Source organism: Poromitra crassiceps (genome assembly GCF_964638095.1).
Source record: "Poromitra crassiceps genome assembly, chromosome: 10".
Lineage (NCBI taxonomy): Eukaryota > Metazoa > Chordata > Actinopteri > Beryciformes > Melamphaidae > Poromitra > Poromitra crassiceps.
In genome coordinates this window covers 48815252-48839996 of record NC_139631.1, presented here as the reverse complement: position 1 = coordinate 48839996, position 24745 = coordinate 48815252, and the positions used below count along the sequence as shown (strand labels likewise).

At 43.5% G+C, this 24745-nt stretch overlaps 1 protein-coding gene across 2 annotated transcripts in view; it reads right to left on the bottom strand.

Annotated features, from left to right (window-relative positions):
* Positions 1-871: 871 nt before the first annotated feature.
* Positions 872-24745, bottom strand: part of dok2 (docking protein 2) — a 39099-nt gene continuing 15225 nt past the window's right edge. For both annotated transcript variants that reach the window (XM_083644315.1, XM_083644316.1), the window contains exons 5-10: positions 9447-9619; positions 7212-7664; positions 5106-5198; positions 3024-3268; positions 1945-2083; positions 872-1567 (exon numbers count right to left, since the gene is read on the bottom strand). In XM_083644315.1, coding sequence (XP_083500441.1) covers positions 1202-1567; positions 1945-2083; positions 3024-3268; positions 5106-5198; positions 7212-7664; positions 9447-9619 — 1469 coding nt within the window. In that variant the 3' untranslated portion in view covers positions 872-1201. The remainder of the gene's footprint in view (positions 1568-1944; positions 2084-3023; positions 3269-5105; positions 5199-7211; positions 7665-9446; positions 9620-24745) is intronic.

Below are 24745 nucleotides of genomic sequence, written 5' to 3'. Positions count from 1 at the left end.
GAGCTCTTCTGCTTCTATCTATCTGCATATAGTTTCTCCACACAATTCCCTGCCAGAAAGCCAGCACCCGAAGCCGAACGGCCAAACCTTTTCGTTCAGTCGCGTTTGGCATTTCCTTGTTGCGCGCTGGGATCCGTCCGGGGCAAAAACGGAGTCTGTGAGAAAACAGACTGTGTGCGTGTGGGGAGGAGCCCGCAGCTCAGAGGTGGAGGGGGGGGGGGGTGGGGCACGCAGGCTGCACAGAACCATACCACGCCACCACATCAGAAAACACCAGCCAGAGTCAGTGAATGTGCTCGAAATTAGAGTGCAAAAAGTATTCATAAAAGTGACTATATCTTGAAAAGTAAAAAAAAAACTGCAGAAAACCCTTGAAAGTGCACTTCTTTCAGAGGCTGTCATTTCATAATGGAACTGTCTAGAAACAAAATTTCTTCTTTGGAAGAAGCAGGAGTGTTCAATGTTTCATTAGAGTCCAGCTCTGTCAATATAGCCCTAATAGAAAAAATTCTATAGCTGTTTTCAACTGAATGGAAGTGAATCTGGCACAGGCTCCAGACAATTTTACTGAAGCGCTGTGGCACTCAATGTGTTAATGATACATCATTTCAGGGCGGGATATCCGTGGTCAGCGCAGTTATAACTGCAGCCCGAGCATCTCTAGTGTGTATCAGTGTTGCAGTCAAGTATATCTCGAGTCCAAGTCGAGTCTCTAGTCCCCATGTCTTCGAGTCCATGTCACCAAAGAAGAGTCCAAGTCAAGTCCCCATTACCTGAATCCGAGTCTGGAGTTCGCCTACTGAACATGAGTGTGAATCCACATGTGGTGGACACACGTGCCTGCACTTGCACCAAATTAAATCGAATTGAATTGAATTGAATTGAATTAGCCTTTATTGTCTCCCTTGGGAGAAATTCTTTTTGGGCATCAATCACTATTAATCACTATTAATATAACTACCAATATCGTATGGCAAATTATTAGGACCTATTCCCCCCTAGAAAAGAGAAAAAAGTATTCACCAATTAGCAAGCCCAACTCCTCGTATCCCGAGTCTGAATGCATGAATGCTCGAGTCCAATTCCCGAGTCATCAGTGCTCAAGTCCAAGTCAAGTCATGAGTTCTGAAAATGAGTACAGGACTCTGACTCGAGTCGAGTCGGACTCAGACTCGACCCCATTTTGTCGACCTCATTGTCCTCATTTTTTCCCCCTGTCCATGTTCTTCACCATGACGTTATCATACGGCGAATCCTCTTCCTCCTCTTCCTCCTCTTCCTCCTCTTCGTCATTGGTGTTTTGTTTGGCAGGAAACGCCCTCTGTGGCTTGTTGGGTACGGCGTAGTCATCGACGCGTGGATTATACGGATACTCGTGACCTTTAGGGTCAACTACAGTACCCATAATCCTCCAGGCGTTACCTTTCATCTCCTCCGGGTCGTCGTACAGGGAGGTGGCAACAATTGGCTTTTGTCCAATGGCGGCGCAGCCCTCCGGCTCGTCATAGATGTGTTCCACCTTCCTATAGGCCGGCCTCAGGGCCTCAGTCTGCAGGGTGCCTCTGACCTGCAATTAAGGTTTGTTAATTCTGATTGATATTGATCCTATTTTCAAGACTGCTTAACGATCCGAGTCTTTATCGAAACCACTATCGATACTTTTCTATTATTTGGTGGAAAGAACGACGAGACGACAACAATTCTTAACAGAATTGGTTTTGCTTTTATTGCTTAACTGTGAGTTAATGGCAGTTGGCAGACAATTAAATTGAATTCAAAAACTTTAATCGCACCAGTGATATGATTTAAATTACATGACACTCGTCATGTTATAGGACCCGCTAGCGAAAGCAGTTTCGATAAGCTCGGACCTTAATGATTTTTGGGGTTTGAGAAATTATCGATCGATGCCTATCGTTATCTGGTCTCGATCCCCGTCCCTACCTGTGAATCGTCAATGCTGTCGTAGAGCGGGTCGGCGCCCAGCCCCGCCCCTTCCAGCCCCAGCACCTGATGGGACTCCATGTCTGCCACGTTCTTGGGGATGGTGTCGAAGGGGAGCGAGTACTCCGCCTCTAGTTCCCTGCAATGAAATAACGAAAACTGTGTGGCATTTTTTTTTTACTGAACTAAAAATAAAAATAAGCCTTTACACAACAAAAAACAATAACTGCTACAGTTTTAATCTGAAAATGTATTGTGTTTACAAAACTAACGAAAATAAACCAAAATTCTTGGTCTCTGTTAGTTTATTTCCTACATAAGGCTACAGCAGTGTTTTGGGTGGATTCTGGTTAATGACACAAACACAGACGCATCTTTTCTAGTTGTCTTTTGTTTATCTGTCCTAAGTTAATAGTGTTTGTAAATGGTGTGTTGTTTTGTTGAGTTTTTATGAGACAATACTTTTTCAGACTTTTTTTTAATCTTCCCCTGACAAATATCCCATATTACAAAAAAGACCAAAACTAACACTGAAACAAACAAAAACTAAATGAAAACTAAGCATTTTGAAATAAAATAAAAATAAATGAAATTATAGATGCTGCGCACCAATGGGTCGTGGCCGGGCACTGACAGTCAAGTCAAGTCTCAAGTCTTTTAGCTATAGTCTTTTAACTTTAGACGGTCGCTGTAGCGCCACCATCAGGACTATTGGCGTCAAATTCGTGTCAATAAAGTTTGGCATGGGACTGGACCTTTGTGCAAAGTTTGGTTTATTTTCATGCATGGGAAGTCCAACTTCCCGGGAGAATAATAATAATAATGGCAAATACAATAAGTGACCCTGCCGCTTCGCTGGCCCGGCCACTACTAAAATAATAAATAAATAAATAAATAAATACATAAATACATAAATAAACTAGCAAACGTTAGAAACTAATAATTTAAACTCAATAAAATAATATTAAATAAATAAGTGAATAAATAAGCAAACCTGCTTTAGAAACGAATTACAACTCAACTGAAATTGAGGAAAAAAATGTCTAAATGAAAAAAGGAGAAAAATGCCAAATAATAACCTTGGTTGCCTCTTGTCCCTCTTCTCTCTCTTGCCAGCCTTCTGGGCTGGGAGTGGGGCTGGAAGTGTGATCTGGGAGTAGGTGCCGTCAGGCTCTGGGCTTGGGTGGTGGGAGGGCTCAGGCAGAGGGCAGCTAGAGATAGTCTTCACTTGGTTCTTCACCCGGGGAACCAGAAGTCCTCGAGTGTCCAGAGTCAAACTTTTCACCGCCGTCAATGCTTTGTCCACAGGAGGCTCTAGACGAGACTGAGGAGAAGAGTTTTCAACTCGATGAGAAGTTGCCAGCCACTGCTAGGGTTTTTGATCACTAATCTTCCAAGATCCACAGAATATTTTCTTCTATGTAAACACTGAATATCCCCCCAAAAAGAAGAGTCTTAGAATAAACTTTTATTCTAGCTTCATCCGTTCTTTAGTTATCGACACTAGAATGTAGAGAGCCTTCATAGGGGGGGAAATTTCTGTTTGCCCAGAAAACGATAGGCATGTTCACGGGTCCTGAACCGAATCAAATGTCTCTGAGGGCAAATACTGGCCGGTGTTACACTCAACTATGCAGCCCATATGATTTTGTTTCCCTTTCCGGCCACATGTCCGGGGTCACAGCTTTCACTGTAACCGTTGCGTGAGGGAGATTCACCCCGCTCTTAGGATAGGGGAGGCGTATTCTATGTCTGGAGCTCATACCGGCTGAAATTTACGGTCTGAGAGCTCACAAACAGGATTACTATACTACTGTACCTGGGGTCAGCCCAATGTTCCCAGGGCTCAATGGCTAGCATTAGCTAAATCAGAGCAGTATGCATTTTAGTTACTTTTGACTTGTCTTTTTCTTTTCTTCTTTAATGCAGCTACGAGGAACTCTTAACTGGTTGTGAAACATTCTAAATGTAATACTGATGCCTCACATCATCTTACCTACATCAGGTCTCATGAGCAAATGAGACCATCCGTGACCATCTACATTGTTTTTTTAAATGCCCCTACTAGGGTCAAGAAGCACGTCCATCACATGTTATGTCCGTGTGAAACTGGCAGTAAATCAAACAGTGGGGGAGAGCTGGGGAGCCCTGCCTGGCCTAGTCCCACGTGGTCAGACCCATCGTCGACGTCAGCAAGCTTCCAGCACGGCTGGCACTGCAAGACCACCTTTATTCTTCTCTACACTAATGACATGACTACATGAAATGACACTAGGCCTGCATAACAGCAATTTTAAATACACTGATGACATGGATTTAGTGGGACTTTTTAACAAAAATTACGATGTCTCTGATTAGGTCTCCAAGTTTCAACAGTGGTGCGGCCGGTGGGCGGGCGATACTCTGTCAATATATTTGCAACTTGCCCGAAGTGGAGCGCTGTGTTTTTCAAAGGGAAGGCAGACGTGACTGGCAGTATCGTGTCATAAAAGCTGCACAAAGATCACAATCTTGTGATCTATATGCCCTGTTACATTTGTACTATGTTGTAAACGGAGTCCACAGCACAAGAATTTCACACGTGAACTTGTACCATGGAGTGACAATAAAAATCTTGAATCTTGAATCTTGAATCTATTTCAGTAGGTAACACGGGCGCAAACCTGTGACCCATGTGTGGCAGGGAATCTACCCGGACACCCATTATTTTATTATAGTTAATTATCAATAGCCTACATATTATTATATGATATACATACCACATGTAAGTATTATTAATCTGTGTGTGCATTGTACGGGTGCGTATTTAGCAATGCATAATGGTGTATGCGTGTCTGTGTTTGAGAGAGAGAGAGAGCGAGCAAGAGAGGAGGGGAAGAGAGCAGCGCAAACACAAATATAGGCTATGTGGACAGCCCTCCTTCGCTCTCCATCTCTCTCTTTCTCTCTGTGCGTAATTGTGAACAGCTGCAGCACGAGGAGAGAGGTGGTACAGCGTTAAACGGAGTGTGCATGGAGACAGGTCTGTCTAATGCGAGACAAGAGAGGTGGAGATGAGACAGGTCTGTCTAATGCGAGACAAGAGAGGTGGAGATGAGAGAGAGACAGAAAATATCAAGGGCCACGACTGCAAGTTAAGTAGGGAAGACGAGGACTCCTACCAGCTGTGGGGAGGCGGGGCTCTCTCTGTCTGCGGGGGGGAGCAGCTGGAGACCCTGGGCGTCGTTCACCAGGCTGTACACTCCTTCTTCTGCCTGAAGACACAAAACAAACAAACCCATCAACATTTCTCCCTAAGTTCTAACAATATCAGGTAGCAGGTGATGCTGGGCAAAATCACATCCTGCATCCGAATAATCAGCACTGGCGCCCCCAAGGGGTGCGTGCTCTCCCCCTGGTTCTTCCCTCTCTACACAAACGATTGCACCTCAGGGGACCCATCTGTCAAACTCCTGAACTTTAGCGCTGACACGATGATCATTGTCCTCATCCGCGACGGCAATGAGTCTGCATAGAGACGGGAGGTTGGCCCTCTGGTGCGGTCAGAACAACCTGGAGCTGAACAAGCTCAAAACTGTAGAGATGATAGTGGAGTTCAGGAGGAGTCCCCCAGCACTACCCCCCTCAACATACTCGGCAGCACACTGGAAACCTACAAGTTCCTGGGATCCACAATCTCCCAGGACCTACATGTAAAGTGTCCAATGTAGTCACAATCATCAAAAAGGCACAACAGAGGATGTACTTTCTACGCCAGCTCAGGAAGTACAAACTGCCTCAGGAGCTGCTGATCCAGTTCTACACCGCCATCATTCAGTCCGTCCTCTGCATCTCCATCACTGTCTGCTTCGGGTCTGTCACCAAACAGAACAAGCACAGACTGCAACGGACGGTCAGGACTGCAGAAAGAATAATTGGCGCAAACCTGCCCTCCATCCAAGACTTCAAAATCGGGCAGGAAAGATCATCACAGACCCATCTCACCCTGGACACATGACCTGTTTGAACTCCTCCCCTCTGTTCTTGCGGTATAGACTACCATACACAAAAACAAGCCAACATAAGAACAGTTTCTTCCCTCATGCTATCACTCTGATGAACACTTAAACCAGTCACTTGATCACTTCATTCAAACACTTTTCTGTACACTTGAATCACTTTACCTGTTGCACCTACTTCATGCACACAATCCCCCAACACACACACACACGGTGATTATGTGACATCATCAGTGACATCATTGCTGACCAAATCATCACAAATCATCACAATCTCACAAAAACGCAGAGACAGAGCCCACTTACTCAATTATTTGAGCACTTGATGATGTCATCAGTGATGGTCACTCGAGCAATGAGTGAATTGTCTGATAATGTCACAGTGTCTATGACATCATCAGTCAATGTGCAGACTCTACTTATCTCTCACAACTGATCACTCACTGACGTCATCAGTGATACGAAGTTGAATTGTGCACTGAGTGATGTCACTTGAGCAATTGTGATGTCATCAGTGAGTGATGTCATCAGTGATGCGAAGTTGGGCAATTGGGCGCTGCGCATGCCAATAGAGCAGGCAAGGCCACGTTTGTATGCGAGCCCGCACAGCAGGCGAGCCTAGGAATCGAGCGCACCTAGCGCGCAAGATTTCTAATTATTATTTTCTCATATATTATAACGGTGAGTCTACATCACACTGATTGTATATAATGTAAATATCAGTTAACTTGCTTTATGTACCTTTGATCACTGTCCTTTGTTTTTTTGTTTTAGCTTGTATGCATACCGTTTCTTTTTCCTGTGTAAGTACATTGAGAGCAACGTATACGTAGTCAAATTCCTTGTATGTCTACATACTTGGCCAATTCATCTGATTCTGAATATTGTGGCTTCTAGAATGTCATGATGACAACTGTTTCCGGTATTTCCGTTGTATCACAAAGAGTTCAACCAAGACAAGAGGCAAAGCTTTTCAGTTGTGTTTTTTTATACTCAATGCTCCTCAATGCCTAAACCCAACGAGTGCCCAAGGTGTAACTTGACCTTTGCCTGACCCCAACAGGTGCACAGTGTTTGTTTAACTGAGTGCCCGTAGGCGTACATTATTTGCGCATCCTGACAAGGTGCATGACACGGCGGCGATATAGGACGCCATCAGAGTGAGAACGTGTTGTAGTATTTTTTTCTACTTTGGTCTAAACGATTAATTCATTATAAAAAATAATGGCGATTAATTTGCAGCTCTACAGTGGAGCTGTGAGGTCTTACCTGAGCAGAGGGTTGTGGTAGCTGACAGCGGGGCTGTGGCATTGGCAGGGTCCTGGCCTGGGTCTGGCTCTGTGGGGGTTCCGGACTCTCCGAGCCCCCTCCGGAGGTCTGGCGGTAGGGGAAGGGACTCTCCAAGCCCCCTCCGGAGGTCTGGTGGTGTGGGAAGGGACTCTCCGAGACCCCATAGGTCTGGTGGTGGGGGAAGGGACTCTCCGAGCCCCCATAGGTCTGGTGGTGGGGGAAGGGACTCTCCGAGCCCCCTCCGGAGGTCTGGTGTTGGGGAAAGGGACTCTCAGAGCCCCCACCAGAGGTCTGGCGGTGGGGGAAGGTGATGCGCTGCTGGTTGATGGCGGCTTCCACGGTGTAGAACAGAGCATTTCCCTGCTTAGTGTCAAATTCAAAATTCCCCTCACCCGAATCACATCTCCGCCCTGCCTCAAAGGAGAATGTCGACTGGAAGGGGGTGGGGGGAGGAAGAGAGAGAGAGAGAGATGATTAACTCACACTTTAAAACCTATATAAAGGTTACAGGTTTGATTCTGTTGCTCACCAAAGTGTAATTTTTGGTCTTTCATTTTTTTTCTGATTTCTCCCCGTTTTCTCCCCAATTGTACTTGGCCAATCCCCTCTAGCACATGCTTCCTCCGATACATGTGCAGTCACCAGCTGCTTCTTTTCACCTGACACCGGCAGGATATAGTGCATGGGAGGAACATGCTATTCCCCCTGTTCCCCTCCGCCCCCGAAACGGTTCTTGAGATGAACCACTTTTTGTGTTGCCAGTAGGTGACGCTATGCAGAATTGTATGGAATTCGACCCTACACTCCATCCTCCTATGCCCACTCCCCAAGTTTGAAGTCGATCGGACAAACGGTTCTCGAGATGAACCGCCTTTTGTAGTGTATGTAATGTAATAATGTAGTGTTTGCCAGTAGGTGGCGCTATGCCGAATAGCACGGAATTTGGCACTGCACTCTGTCGGGTTCCCAACAGCGCACTCCCAAAGTTTGAAGTCTATCGGACGAACGGTCCTCGAGATAAACCGCTTTTTGTGTTTGCCAGTAGGTGGCGCTGTGCAGGGCTGGGGGGGAGGTGTGTGTGTGTGTATGTGTGTGTGTGTGTGTGTGTGTGTGGGGGGGGGGGGGGGGGGGGGGGCGCTAATTTCCGGTTAGCCCTGAGAAGCCCTTGAACTTGTTACCTTAGCCGCGTTCGGAATCGTTCACTCATTCACTCACTCACTCACTATTCCCATATAGTGTTTATCATATAGTGAACTATATGGGGAATGATCAAAATGAGTTTCGGACACGACACAGGTTTTTTTCCTGAAGATCATTGTGTCACCAGATGCGCCGGGTATTCATGTGACGCAAGCAATCCGTGCCCACTATCACATAAACAACTGAGCTCACGAGCAGATTGAGATGTCCTCAGGTAGTATTGATGTTGCATGTTTTGACTGCTATAGAGTTGCCCGATCTTGACCACAATCAGATTGTCCAATTGCCACCCTTTGACATCGCCAATGCACGATGCCATCGCCCTCTCAAATTGCAGACATCAGAAGCATGTTTAAATAAATAAACAGTAGTAGTAGCATGTATTCACTAATAGTCTGAAGAACACTCAGTCACATGTCAGGCAGCAGCCACACGCGGGGGCCGGGGGCGATCGAGATCGGCTAGGGAAAATCAATCGTCATTTCAGCCATTGAGTCGGCAATATACGATCCGATCGCCAAATCGGCACAACTCTAGACTGCTATATCCTAAATAAATCGTTCAAATTGTGGTTTTGCCAACTACAGTACTGTATGGTGCTGTCTCCTAATAGCAAGCTTTGCTGGTCAAGTAGCTCACAAGCTTGTTAGCTCGCGAGCTAACGACTTTCTTCTTCTCCTTCGGTAAAGACAACTGCTTTGCATTGTGGTATACCGGCGAAAATGTAGGGTACATTCGCTGTTCACTAGAAATCGCTGTGCATTGTGGGTATTTTATAGTGGACTAAATAGTGAATCAAATTAACAGTTGAGAATTCGAACACTATTAAAAAAAATGGCGACACACTAAATAGTCCACTATTTCTGTCATAGGGACCGATTCCGAACAGGGCTCTTGTCTCGTCTGAAGCGTCTGAGAACAGACAGACAGACAGACAGAGAGACACAGGCAAACAGACAGACAGACACAGACAGACAGACAGACAGACACAGACAGACAGATGGACAGACAGACCTTGTCTCGTCCGAAGCGTCTGAGGAACCTGTATGGCCAGGTGAACAGCTCCTCTCTGGTCTTGGCCTCCAGCAGCAGAAGACCTTCTGCATCGGTCCTCAGCACACACACACCCTTCAGCCTGCAGCGCTCCGAGGCCTCACTCCTACGAACACACACTCTGAAGTCACGCACTGACACACACACACACACACACACACACACACACACACACACACACACACACACACACACACACACACAGAGTGATGCAGGTGCACAGTAAAGCTCAGCTCTCCTGAAGGAAATAAAGGAGTAAAAACGTGTTTGAATTCCCCTCAGCCCCCTGGATGTCTGACATGTAACACTGTCCTGTCCTGAGAAAGCTCTGTTATGATATGTCTTCAGCACCAGGTGGAGGTAGAGAGCACTGTAGGGACATACATACAGTACACGGGAGTGGTTTACGTCAGTTACTTCAGTAGATATAGGTGGAGGGAGGAGAGACCAGCCGAGACTCTCACATAAGAATGGGTATCGATTCGTATTTTTCTGATACTGGTGCTAAAACGATACTTTTAAAACTGTACCGGTGCCTACACAGTGCCTGAACCGGTAGCTACTTTTTAAAATGTAAAGAGGATAAGGCATTTAAGGCATTTTTTAAGTGGATTTCAAAGGATAATGTTATGTGTTACCTCCTATAATGTTAGTGAAGGTGCCTGCAGTGCCGCTTTCAGACCACCGGGAGGCGATATTTCACTCAGCAGCTCAGGCATGGCACCAAATGAGGCACCTAATTAGTGGCCGGGCCAGCGGCTGCATTTGCCAATATTCTTCTTCTTCTTCTTTTGGGAAGTTGGACTTCCCATGCATGAAAATAAGCCAAACTCTGCACAAAGGTCCAGTACCTATGCCAAACGTTGTCAACGCAACTCCTTCGTCAATAGTCCTGATGGTGGCGCTACAGCAACCATCTAAAGTTTCAAACGTTAAAATTTCATAACAAATCAGGCATGCGTGGTACGGCCTTGCAACCTTCACCAAAATGTAGGCCCAAGTGAAGAGAAACTTTTGTAAACTCCAAACTATAGCAAATTATGAAGTCCAAAAACTACCAGGGGCGGACTGGGACCATAATTCATGCCGGGCATTAGATACCATGCAGGCCAGGCCAACACACACGGACACACATGAAAAAATGTGGGCCGTTTGAAGCGAGATTTGGTGAATATAATGCTAACATGATGTTACATGTTACCTATTTGTTCACTAATATAATTCAACATTGCCTAGGTAACTGCAAGTATAAACAAAAACATGCCTCTGTACAAAAGCTTCACAGCGAACTTAATTTTCAGTGTCCTGTCTTGTCTTGTCTGAGGTTAAATGCAAATACAAAAAATCTAACTGCTTCATCTCCACTGTATTGTGCAGTCCTACTGATAATCCCATAAAGCACATTAATGTGAAAGCAATAAGCACTTTATGCTCTGAAAAAAGCTTTTGCACATGGCGATGCCAGACCATGAAGAGCCAAATCCACAACTGTGGAGTGGGTGTGGCTTCAAACGTCTGGAGCCAGGCTAGTTCTTATCACCATTTAATCAACGAGTACAAATTGAAGTGTAAATGTTGCATTTTGGCACCACACTCGCATCTCATCGCGTCCGACACCTGACATCGACGACATGTTATTTGATAGCCTATTATTGTAGATGTATTTCTTCTTTTTATTACATTGACATTATCATGCAGTTTTGAGGATGAAGCAGCATCTACAGTACAAGTCCGAGAACACAGGAAAGGTACAATGAAAGGAATATAGCTGAAGGGTTTGTTTCTCTTTTCTTTGTATGCATTTTATTGGGCCTATATTCTTATGTATTTCTAAGTGTTTTATTTTTAATATCTGTTCTTATTGTAGATCATAATTAGGCCTACAACTTTCACCTAATCATTTTCACTTTGATAGGCAGGCTAATCAGGGAGTATCAGCATGTGTTGTCTATTGGGCAAATTTTAAGAATGGCTTTAAATCTGTTTTTGCAAATTAACTCTTCATATAGATAGGAAATAAATAAATAAATACATAAATAAACAAATAAATAAACAAATAAATAAATAAACTAATAAATAAATATATACATACATACATACATACATACATACATACAATACATACATACATACATACATACATACATACATACATACATACATACATACATAAACAAATAAATAAATAAATAATGTAAATGACCTACAGTCCATTCATGACCACCATTCATCATTAATCAGGGAGAAAAAAGAAAAGATTCCAGTGTTGGCTGTAGGCTATTCACCTTATTATTTGCCCATATAAGGACGCTTCCGCATAACGTCATTTTGTAATCGTCTTTCCGTTTTAGACGGAAGTAGATTACGCCTACCTTTTTTCGGATGAGAACGTAACATTCCAAATATGTGACCAGTTTATCAGAATAACGTTCTTCTATTCATAAATATTTAAGTCGGACTAGCTAGTATCTGTCAACCCCTAATGTACTGGCAGTGAGAAAGCACTGTCGACGTGCTTTTGTAACTAACGTTAAATGCCGACCGGGTACAGCCATTGGCTCCTCGCAGCAGTAACGCTATGATAGTGATACTGATAGTGCCCAAACTGATAGTCTGGGCACCTTTCACCCCGCTTTTTGTCATGGGGGCGTAAACCAAGGAACTGGAAACAACACCGGAAATAAGTGCGCCAAAAAACGTCTTTGTTGCCGTTAGCTTGACGCGGCGAGGTTACGTTAGCTAGAGCCTGAAAAGAACAACAACACAAGTTGTATAGTAGCGTTAGCACATTTCTAGTAACTGCCGAGAAGGTTTCTGGAGAGCCAAAGACAATGGAGTACTCGCCATGTGAAATCTTATGATCAATGTTGTCCATGTCTTTCCCAGCACAGGCAGCAGAGATGCTTCAACTGTTGTACTCAATCCTCCATTATCGATAACAGCGGACAGACAACTAGCGTTATAACTATTCCATCAACTGGCCATTTGTTTGAAAAGTAAAGCTTCTGTATTGGCTTAAAATATGTGAGATTGTGAATCCGCAATGTTTCTACAAGAACTTCTTCAAAAACTTTGTTCGGTACGTCCATCTTTTGTTTTGTTGTTTGCCGTTTTATTTTCTGATTCGTTGTGTCTAATTGTCAAGTTAACGAGCTATTTCCGCTGTTGTTTCCTGTCTAGGGCGGGCTCTAGGCCGGAAGCAGGCAGGGTGACAAAATCACTTGTGAACGGAGGCCAGGCTCTTTCTCGCCGAGAAGAGCCTGGTGACGCGAGGTTATGTAACTGAAGTTGGCCGCAGTGTAGCTTCTGAATGTTGCCAAACTTAATTCATAGTTCCTTTTTGTTTTGAAATTGGCCGCCAACTAGCGCTGAACCGGAAGAACAAATACAATTGCGTCTAACACAGAAGATAAAAAGTGGGCGGGGCTGCATAAGGTGAATAATTGTTCCAAGTTCCAATCGCTGATCGAAGCATGTCCAATGACTTGAGGCAGGGGGATGTGAAGGGGGAACAGATTGACACAGGACAGGAGAGATCATTCAAAACATATTTTTACAAAGAAATAGGCCTATAGGCTACATGGGTTTCGATCTTTTCCAAACGCATTCACTGCAAAGAACCATTATCTCCGCTTGTCACAACAGAAGGGAACCGCGCACTTCAGTTGGACAAGCAGTCTGGCATTTCTATTTGCATATTTACATAACCACAACAACCACAATAGATGTATTTCGGCTTTGGATTATAATTTGTGTGGGATGTTTAAGGTGCGCACTGCCCTTCTCTTCGCCACCAAACCGCTGGATTTAAAGATGGGTCAGGGTTTGCGTAGATTATTTGCGTAAATTGTCTTGTTTACTTTTGAACCGTTTTGTTGTTTTGTTTTTGCATCACTACGTCTGTGTGGGATACTTTTGCAAGACGATACTGGGTGGTGAAACACGGATTGGCTCGAGTAGAGTGGACAGGTTAGTCATGGTTTTAGTAGGGATTCTACGCAAGGCTTTTTTAGATGAGACCCCTGGACATGTTTGGTTAGCGGTGAAGCTGTGATAAGATCATGTGATCATCAGGTTAAACTATGTGAAGAAATTACTCCGGATGTTGGCTCACAGTTTCCATCTCTCTCACTCACACACACACGCGCACGCACATACACACACACACACACACACACACACACACACACACACACACACACACACCACTTCTGCAAAAACTGACTCACATGATACTTTGTGAGTGTGACCCCCATCCTTCCCCTTACAAAGCTTCCCTGTCCTCTCTCTCACACTCTCTCTCACACACACACACACACACACACACACACACACACACACACACACATCTGTGCGCACTACCATCCATGTTAACTCAGGAGTAGGGATGTAACGGTTTTAATGATAACCGTGATAAAATTCCTTACGATAACCGTAGCCTACCGTTTCAAATTTTCATTATCGTTAAAACTGTGGTACCGTGATTATCGTGGTACTGTGATTACAGTGCTTTGAAAAACATGGTAAATAATGTCCATCATCAACCAAATTTGGCAACCTTCTCTCAGATGCAAACGTGCAGCCTTGGAGAAATGATCTCAGTGAGTGTATCAATCCTTTTTGGGTCTGAGTTTTCAATATAAAACATCGTAAACTGATTTCAGTGAGTCTCTGTACTTTTTGAACATTTTCAGCAATTTTTTACGAATACCGTGATAATACAATAACCGTGATAATTTTGGTCACGATAATCGTGATGTGAAATTTTCATATCGTTACATCTCTACTCAGGAGAGGTCTTTGACAGGAGTATAAACCATAACATCTCTACTCAGGAGAGGTCTTTGACAGGAGTATAAACCATAACATCTCTACTCAGGAGAGGTCTTTGACAGGAGTATAAACCATAACATCTCTACTCAGGAGAGGTCTTTGACAGGAGTATAAACCATAACATCTCTACTCAGGAGAGGTCTTTGACAGGAGTATAAACCATAACATCTCTACTCAGGAGAGGTCTTTGACAGGAGTATAAACCATAACATCTCTACTCGGGAGAGGTCTTTGACAGGAGTATAAACCATAACATCTCTACTCGGGAGAGGTCTTTGACAGGAGTATAAACCATAACATCTCTACTCGGGAGAGGTCTTTGACAGGAGTATAAACCATAACATCTCTACTCAGGAGAGGTCTTTGACAGGAGTATAAACCATAACATCTCTACTCAGGAGAGGTCTTTGACAGGAGTATAAACCATAACATCTCTACTCAGGAGAGGTCTTTGACAGGAGTATAAACCATAACTAGGGTTGTGGATGTCACCCAGATAGCCATCGTGATGGTTCCACAGTGAAACATCATGATGGACGATGGCGTCCACAGCGGTTAATTAATGATTTATGAAGTCGTTGCGGTGCCATTTGGCTGCGCCGGCGCTGCTGCAATGCTTTGTTGATTGCAATCAATCAATGAATTTTCACTTACAGCACATTCACAACAACAGGATAGCTGAGCTCTACGTCATGTCACAGAGCCAGGCGACTCAACAGTAGGCTATCACTACCAGCAATATTGAAAGGCGCAAAACAAATAATGGTAACGTGACAGAGAAGTTAGAACTTTTGTGTCATCTATAGTATAGATGACACAAAAGTTCTCTATACATTCTATAGAGTTGAACTGACAATTAGGAATTTGAACAATAGTAGTAGAGGACCTGGCTCAGATATGTATGCACTTCAGTTAGGATAGAATATCTCAACTGTTACAGACTAATATGACCCCTGCGAACAACTTGGGATATGTGCCAAAATCTCTATACGGGGCGAAAAAAAATGAAAATGGCCTTTTGACACTACATGTGAATAGGATTTTCTTTAGATAAATTGCATATTTAAAAAATAACAATAAGAAAAGGTGTAATACAAAAAATATTTATCTTAATGTGAAGATTAAACTGGTAGAAATTCATGAGGATACAGTATTTTTAAAGGGGGGGGGGGCGGACATTCACTTAAAAAAAAAATTCATTTTGGCCATTTTCGGGTTTTTCGCCCCGTATAGAGATTTTGGCACACATCCCAAGATAATATATACAGTCAATAGACCTACACCTATCCAAATTACGTATGGGGAGAATTACAGCATGCCTCACGCAAACTGTATTACAGGGACTGCATGAATTCTGGTGGTTAACACGGCCCAAATCCCGTTTGCGCCGTGCATAAATAATTTGGCATGCCTCTAATCTGCGTTTGCGCCCGTTGTTGTGACGAGATATTCCCCACGAGTAATTGCATCGCTACCATATTTTGGGGCTTTTAACTTAAAAACAGGGAGGTCACATCTACCCAAACAATTATATACGGTAATTTTTAAACAGTTATCTTTCTGTATACATTATTACAATATGCTCCCGTGAGGTGGGGATGCGTTTAGCTGCATGCTGCCGGGTGGGGGTGCAAAACTTGGCATAACACCTGGACAGCGGACTGCAATCTTCCCTGCCGTATAGTCCAGGCAAAGTAGCGTTTTACGACAAACTAATTGTAAAATAATTTTTTGCAGCTTAGATCATTTCTATGAGGTGTCCAGAACAACATACTAAAAGTCCTAAGAAATCCTAGTTGAGGAAATATGTTTAATTCTCATCAATCCAAGATGTGTGCCAGTAAGGCCAGACAACAATACACCCCAATGGGGCTATTTTTTTCCTTTACTCCTATCAAAATAAAACTTTATACAATGAAAGTATCCATGAAAAGTAACATTTTTTGTATTACAAGTTTCTTTGAAAATGAATTTGAATATGCAAATGAGCTATACACTAATCGAATATAGGCTACCCAAAATATACCAGCATAGGAGTAAAGGAAAAAATGAAGCCTATCACAATCAAACCTCACACAGTGAAAGTATACATGAAAAGGAACTTTTTTGTTTTACAAGTTTCTTGGAAAAATCTATTTTAAATATGCAAATGAGCTCAACACTAGGCCTAATTGACTTGTCCAATAAGCCATAAAGTCACAAGTAAAACAGGGGCCAAATAACTAACACATTCATGTCTATTTAGTAAGTACGGTGGCTCAGTGGTAGAGCTGTCGCCTCACAGTCAGAAGGTACTGAGTTCGATTCTCGCCTGGGACACTGTGGGCGCTGTGGTTGTGTTCCCCCCAATATCTTCAGTGCCTACTGCCCAGGTGGGGTATCTCGTCGTAAGGGCCTTTCTCTCTGTGTGGAGTTTGCATGTTCTCCCCGTGCTCCCCCAGGGGGTTCCTCCGTATATAACCCCCCCACTAAAAACATGCAGAAGATCAGATCGTCATCGTCATCCGACCAGTGACGACAACATCCGAAGTTGGTCCCCGGGCGCTGTACGAGAAAGCGACCACTGCTCCTGGCCTGCCCCTCGGAGGAAAGGACATGCCTGGATGGGTTAAATGCAGAGGACACTTTTCACCGGCCACTGTCAGCATGAGTGTGTTGTGGCCGCATGCATGTATTGTGGTGTTCGTGTGACAATAAAAGACGGGCTTGTCCCGTTACGAGAGTTTTTTTTAAGTTAACCTATGCATAAACAAGATAAATTTGAAGTCACTTGCCACACTTACCTGGGTCACCTGCCACAAAAAGACTTATATTGACCTTAAGAATTGATTGCACAATCTTGTCTCCAGTTGCTTTCTAAATTATTATTTTTTATTTGCGAACAAGCCTAACCTAATGACATGACAGAAAGTCAGAATAGCCATCTTAGTCATTAGTAACGTGGTGAGATTACATTTTGGGCTGGTAGATTTACAAATAATTGGTATTGTTGGTAAGATTACGAGATAACAGGCAGAAGTCATTCTTACCAACTAAACGATTCACTCTCACACAGAAGACAGATGAAAAACCAGATAGACACACTTTCCAGACATTCCAGCTCTTTAAATAATTTTGCCAGACACCAAAACTGCTTCTGTTTTTGTAGTAAGCAAGTATTTCAGACCAGGCGGGCCACACATCAGACTTCCACCGTTTGTAAAGTAGCTTTGCAGTGTTATGAGAAGCTAGCAACAGCAATATCTAGGCTAGAAACCCAATCGGAACATTTTAAGTTACCAACTCCTTTTTTTTTTTTTTCCCAATTTTTTATCCCATTTTATCCCCCATTAGTGCTCACTTGATTTCTCAATCCTGGTTGCTACTCCATCCTCTGCCGATCTGGGGAGAGCCGAGACTGGCTCCATGCTTCCTCCAAGACATGGGCAGTCAGCCAGCCGCTTCTTTTCACCTGCCAGAGGAAGCTTCACCGGTTGGACATAGCACGTGGGAGGTTCACGCTATTCCAACCAGTTCCCCTCCCTCTGAACAGGCGCCCTTAACGACCAGAGGAGGAACCACATTAGCAACCAGGATATTGTATGTTTTTGTGAAGGGGGTTCCTATATGAAGGAAACCCCCGGGAGGCACGGGGAGAACATGCAAACTCCACACAGAAAGGCCCTTTTGACGACCCCACCCGGGCGGTGGGCACTCGAGGACATGCGGACGGGCATGCATTCCTTCAGCGTTCACATCGTCCCAGGTAAGTAAGTAAGTAAGTAATTCTTTATTTCTATAGCACCTTTCACAGCACGAGGTCACAAAGTGCTTTACAGAGAAACAGTCAAAGTTACAATGAAGCAGTGAGGTAAAAAGCATAAGAAGCAACGATGAACAAGAAACATACATGATAAAAGACACAGGGAACATAAACAATAATAACCGGTTATCCGAAGGCTTGCCGGAACAGAAAGGTCTTTAGCTTTCTCTTAAAAATATCCACAGAGGCAGAGGCTCTTAGGTCCAGGGGGAGAGCGTTCCAAAGCTTTGGAGCTACGTTTTAAAAGCACGGTCACCTTTTGTTTTGAGCCTGGTCCGGGGTACGACCAGGAGCCCCTGGTTGGAGGACCTCAGTGACCGGCAGGTGGGAATCGAACCCACGACCTTCGAGCTGTGAGGTGATAGTGCTTACCACTGCACCACCGTACCTCCCACCAACTCCTTTCTAACTAGACATTTCTATCTGGTTAGGCTTGTTCGCAAAAAAAACTGGATGCAAGATTGTGCAATCAATTCTTAAGGTCAATATAAGTCTTTTTGTGGCAAGTGACCCAGGTAAGTGTGGCAAGTGACTTGAAATTTATCTTGTTTATGCATAGGTTAACTTACTGAATAGACATGAATGTGTTAGTTATTTGGCCCCTGTTTTACTTGTGACTTTATGGCTTATTGGACAAGTCAATTAGGCCTAGTGTTGAGCTCATTTGCATATTTAAAATAGATTTTTCCAAGAAACTTGTAAAACAAAAAAGTTCCTTTTCATGTATACTTTCACTGTGTGAGGTTTGATTGTGATAGGCTTCATTTTTCCCTTTACTCCTATGCGGGTATATTTTGGGTAGCCTATATTCGATTAATGTATAGCTTATTTGCATATTCAGATTCATTTTCAAAGAAACTTGTAATACAAGAAATGTTACTTTTCATGGATACTTTCATTGTATAAAGTTTTATTTTGATAGGAGTAAAGGAAAAAAATAGCCCCATTGGGGTGTATTGTTGTCTGGCCTTACTGGCACACACCTTGGATTGATGAGAATTAAACATATTTCCTCAACTAGGATTTCTTAGGACTTTTGGTATGTTGTTCTGGACACCTCATAGAAATTATCTAAGCTGCAAAAAATTCTTTTACAATTAGTTTGTTTTTTGGTTCCAAAATGAGTTACTTTGCCTGGACTATTAAGGCGCGCGCAAACAGGGGATATCGCCTGTACCAAGATAGGGCCCATAGGCTTTTGGTTCTATCAAAGCTTTTATTTTTTGTATTGAGTGATACACTTTAATAAAACACTCATCATATTATAGTGTTCTTTGTTTTGTGTTCACAATAGTGATGTCAGTTAGATTTGGTTAGGTCAGAGCTATGGAATATTAAATCATCCATCTTTACTCACTACATTTGCCTTTCTTACTGTCATGTAGCCTACTGGCAAAGCTGTTCGAATTTTGCATTGGGGAGAGTTCTATTGAAGTGAATGGGCAGGCATGGGAAGTCTGCCCCACTATAAACCATTATCTGTTGTTTCCACATGATTAAAGAAAAGACATTAGGTGATGTTGACTGATGTTTTTATGTATTACATAAAATATTACGTTTTCTTTATTCAGGTGGAACCATTTTTCAATCAAAGGTGAAACGACACAGATAGTATGGTTTATACGGGGACTTACCCCGTGTAATGTATCTCAATTCTGAAGTGTGCCTTTATTACTACTATCAAATTAGTAATGATGTTGTAATTTCCACTACTGTCTGATGTGAACCAAAGTGCCCTTCTGGGACATGTATTAAACTGATTGATTGATTGATTGATTGATTGATTGATTGATTGATTGATTGATTGATTACCCTACCCGCAATTTAACGTTAGCTCTGGTTAGCGTTAACGTTAGCCGCCTGTTTTTAGAGCCACCAACCAACACAAAACCTGGACGTTTCATTTCGGGTAAAACATGAGGGGTTTTTATATGGATTACGCCAGCTCTGGGAGTATGAAGTGCTTTGAATGCGCGAATATTTGGTCACAACAAGCGTGAAGCTGCCTAAGGTAACGTTCAGATAATAGTCCGCCCTCTAATGTGTCCGACAGTCGTCCGTATTCAGCAATGTTCGGTCCGCTCTGTCGGCTTAACATTAGAGACATCGGCGCACAAACAATTGCGGGCCCTCTCCCGCATTATAAATTACAAATCTGCGGGAATTGGCAAAAATATGCACGATTCTCGCTGCATATTTACGTCATCCCTGCAGTACTCTATTGCATTGTGATGGGTTCGTTGTTACAAACCACGCCTCTTTCGTGTGCACAAGCTCACGTGCATGCAGCATGAGCGTTTTCATGTGCATGAGCTCAGAGCTGCATAAGGAAATCCCAAACAGAACCAGCTGGTAACCACCTTCGTGGTATCATTTAGCTCGATTGCGATTGTCTGTTTAAGTCAATCCAGATCAAGGGAACAGATCCTGGATCTGTTTATCTCCATTCCAGGCCCCTGCTTTATTGCACAAGCAAAATCTTCGTCAAAACTTGTCATTTTCACCGTGTAACGAGCTAGCGTTGTTATTGTTGTTTGACAGGGGCGGAGGCATTTGAGAGTGACACGCAGGGAACGGAAAGGAAATCCATTAATGCTCGGTCGGAGCCAATGGCAGAGTTTGCAGGGAGCGGAAAGAGATTTTCTTCCCCCGCCGACTGAAATAGTCGGCACCAATGGGAGAGCTTAGACCTGCAGCCTGCTTCCAGGAGTCAGACTACATGACTTAGACCTGCAGCCTGCTTCCAGGAGTCAGACTACATGACTTAGACCTGCAGCCTGCTTCCAGGAGTCAGACTACATGACTTAGGCTCTGCAGCAGAGCGGGAGTTTGTGTCGTTAGAGCAGAGAGAAAAGATCAGACAAGAGACCTGTGTGTGTGTGTGTGTGTGTGTGTGTGTGTGTGTGTGTGTGTGTGTGTGTGTGTGTGTGTGTGTGTGTGTGTGTGTGTGTGTGTGTGTGCGCGCGCGTGCGTGCGTGCCACCAGGTGTTTCAGGATGTGGTGGTTGAAGAACAGTAGCTGTTGGAGCTGCAGACTCTGACCTCATTTACATATACTATACTATAGTATATACAGTAACAGGGCTATTCAACTATATTGTTCAGGGGGCAACATTATCAGAAAGCTAAGGGCCCGGGGGCCGGACATTTCCCTGAGCTATTATTATCATCAGCACCACATCTTACATTTTTTTTATTTTACTACATTGCAAAAATCATAGCCTCATGGTCCATGTTTTGATTTCTTTTTGTAATTATATTTTCTTTTCAGAAACAGAAATAAAAAAAAATGTTACACATCAAACTCAATCCACAGATGAAAAATTATAACTGTGTCATCGGGGGGGGGGGGGGGGGGGGAGAGAGGGGGCAGAGAGACAGATAGAGAGGGGGAGAGAGAGAGAGAGGTGAGACCGTGGGGGGGGGGGGGGGGGGTATATAATATATAATTTATTATGATATAATATATATACTGTATTACTATATATAATATATATCCAGTCTGTAACATAGACTACAATATGGATGGCACTGTGATGCCACCCATTGGTTTGTGGACTCCTGTTTTGAACTAATTTCAATGAGTTGCTTAAAGGGATACGCCAAATGTTGGGAGTTTCGTCCATTTGCCATATCGCACACACATAACCAAGATACACAATGCCTTTAACATCATTCTCCATGCAATATACAGTGAGCTACAGTCGTTCAGTTAGTTAGTATCACCAATGAATTGGAGGAAACGGTACATACCACGAGATGAAATGTTAATACAAAATGCTGAGAAACGCTCTCTTTTCAAAGGTAAATAGATAGCCGGAACTACTTTCTAAACATGGCCGCCAGGCGTACAGACTGTGTAGTGTACAGACAAAGAACGAGGTAACTCTCGGTGTGGGGATTTAATACGAAAATGACGTTTCACGTAACTATGGATTATTATTTCATCACGGTGAGTACCTGAGTCACAACATGTACATACTGTAGAGCTTTGTGTTTTTGGTTACTTTGAACGGCTGTACCATTCCCCTCAATAGACCCTTCTCACGGGGGCCATTTTGTGCCGAAAAGGCAGGTTAAACACAGGTGCAAGCAAAACACTAATGAGGGTTTCCAACTTCCATGATTGGAATGTGGAAACCCTCATTAGTGTTCTGCTTGCACCTGTGTTTGCCCTGCCTTTTCGGCACAAAATGGCCCCCGTGAGAAGGGTCTATTCACTAACTAACTGGAGTGTGACAGACGGTAAAGCTACTGTGTATCTTAGTTATATTTGGGCGATATGGCAAATGCATGGGCGAAACTCTCGCAAAAGTCCCTTTTAAGTGCACAATGGACTTCTAAAGAAGTGATGTTAGTGCTGCAGGTAATCTTTGGTCCTTGGATTAAGTTCAATATTGGTGAAAACCTTTCATCAGACTCAAACTCAGTCAATCTCACACTGACATAGATTTTTTTTCTTAACCTTTTGATACCTGATGCCGCATTTGTGTGTGTATCCCTTTAAGACTGCGAACCGCGTTGACGCAGTTCGCGGTCTTAAAGGGATACACACACAAATGAGGGATATACACGCAAATGCTGCATCAGGTATCAATGGGTTAAACAAAATGAAAACAAGGACAAACAAGAAAAAGATGATGATATGAATCAGTTTAAATCTCAATTGCAATATTCTGTCAATCACAGATTTTTTTTGTGAATATGTTCAGTGCAGCTATTACACAGTGAATATTGAACTGAAGCTTGACTTTTTGTACCGCAAATAAAATAAAATCACAATATTATGTCAGAAAATTCCCAAATTGATTTCCCCAAGTTGTTCAGTTCCCATGTACCCTCCTCTGTGCCTCTCTCTCTCTCTCTCTCTCTCTCTCTCTCTCTCTCTATCTCTCTCTCTCTCTCACACACACACACACACACACACACACACACACACACACACACACACTACAGAGTTTCGGACTGGCTATTCACGGCTGACTAAATATAAACGCACACAGTGTGAAGTGAATGAGCCAATCAGTGCTGCTTTGTCAGCAGTCGAAACTATAGAACCTGGTTAGCCACAGGCTAATGTCACAGCCACAGAGACGCTCCACTACAAAAGCTCTGTGGTCCAGACAGCTCAATAAATCATCTACCAGAATCCAAACCAGCTCTGCTTCAAACACAAAACCATCTCTCATCTGTTCAACAACACTGCAAAAAATGTCTATCTTAAAGGGTCCCTTTGCCGATTTTTAACCAGCTTTGTCTCATTACAATGTGGCTAGCAAGAAAGTACCACGGGAATGAGTCAGACCTGCCTAAGCCCCGGATGGTAGCACTTACGGGTCCCAAAGTCAATGGGATTTTAGTGAAATGCTTGCAATAAGGTCTGTGGTTGACAAAAGTTTATGAAACAGAGAACTTTGTATTCAGCAAGATAATCTTCACAAATGAGGACCACTTTTATGATTTTTTTAAGCGTAAATGCATTTTCTTTTGTAAATCGCGATTTTAAGAAAATGCTTCAAGGCCCGTGGACTTTGTGATTTGTGGAAATCTCTGGGGGCGGGCTGGAGGCCAGACTGATCCACAGAAGCAAACAGAATGTGAGGTCACATGATCAGGATGGTTGAGGAGGCTCGGTTTACATGCAAATTAACAATGTTTACCTATACCCTCATAAGTTGCCTAGCGGAAACTCCCCCTAAAAGGTGCAATGTGTTTGATGTAATTTGGAGTGGATTGTAGAGAGTTATTGGTGCAGCAACATGGAGGGAAGGTCAACATTGTTAATTTGCATAAATGACCCACACTGTGATGACACAAAGCTGGTTGAAATTCGGCAAAATCCTCCTTTAACAATTCATTCAGTCTCATATTCAAACAAAACTTAGAAAGATAAGAAAATTAGCCAATGAGGTGAGATTCTCCACTTGTTTCCTTCTTGGTTTTGGGAGTTTTCTAGAAATGAATCAGAATATCCTGATATCAGACTGAATTGTCAACTCGTTACACTCCAACTCCATTTCCATCTTCCAGTCTGATATTGCGTTCTGTTTAGTGATTCCATGAGGGGAATCCCCCCACCAATCACAAGAGACCAATGTATACATTTGAATCTAACGTTAGTTAATCCAGTCGGGAGAATGCGAAAGAAAGAAAAATCCCCTTTGTATACATGCCTTCATAGCAGAGTACTGTTCGGATTTCAAAGTAATTGGCATTTTTAATCGATTTAGAACAGTCTCGGTTACATGCTGCCACTCCGACGTGCTGCCACTCCGACGTTCTGCCACTCCGAAATATCGGCACTCAGAAAGGGGGTCTATATTCCCCGTTTTTCACTAACCTCTCCCAGACCCAACGCCAAACCTAACCTCCCCCCATGCCTAAACCTAACCTCCCCCAGACCCTAACCCAAAACCTAACCTCTCCCACCCCCACGCCTAAACCTAAGGTCGGCATTGCGGCTTCTAAGGTGAACGACCGCCAGTCCGAATAATGGAAGTTAACGTTCGGAGTGGCAGGGCGTCGGAAAGGCAGAGGAACCCCAACAGTCTCGATTGCAGCGTCCATCTCGTCTATGGCGGCTGCGCTTGACAACAGCATTAGTTCCGCCCGTTGCGCTGTTGATT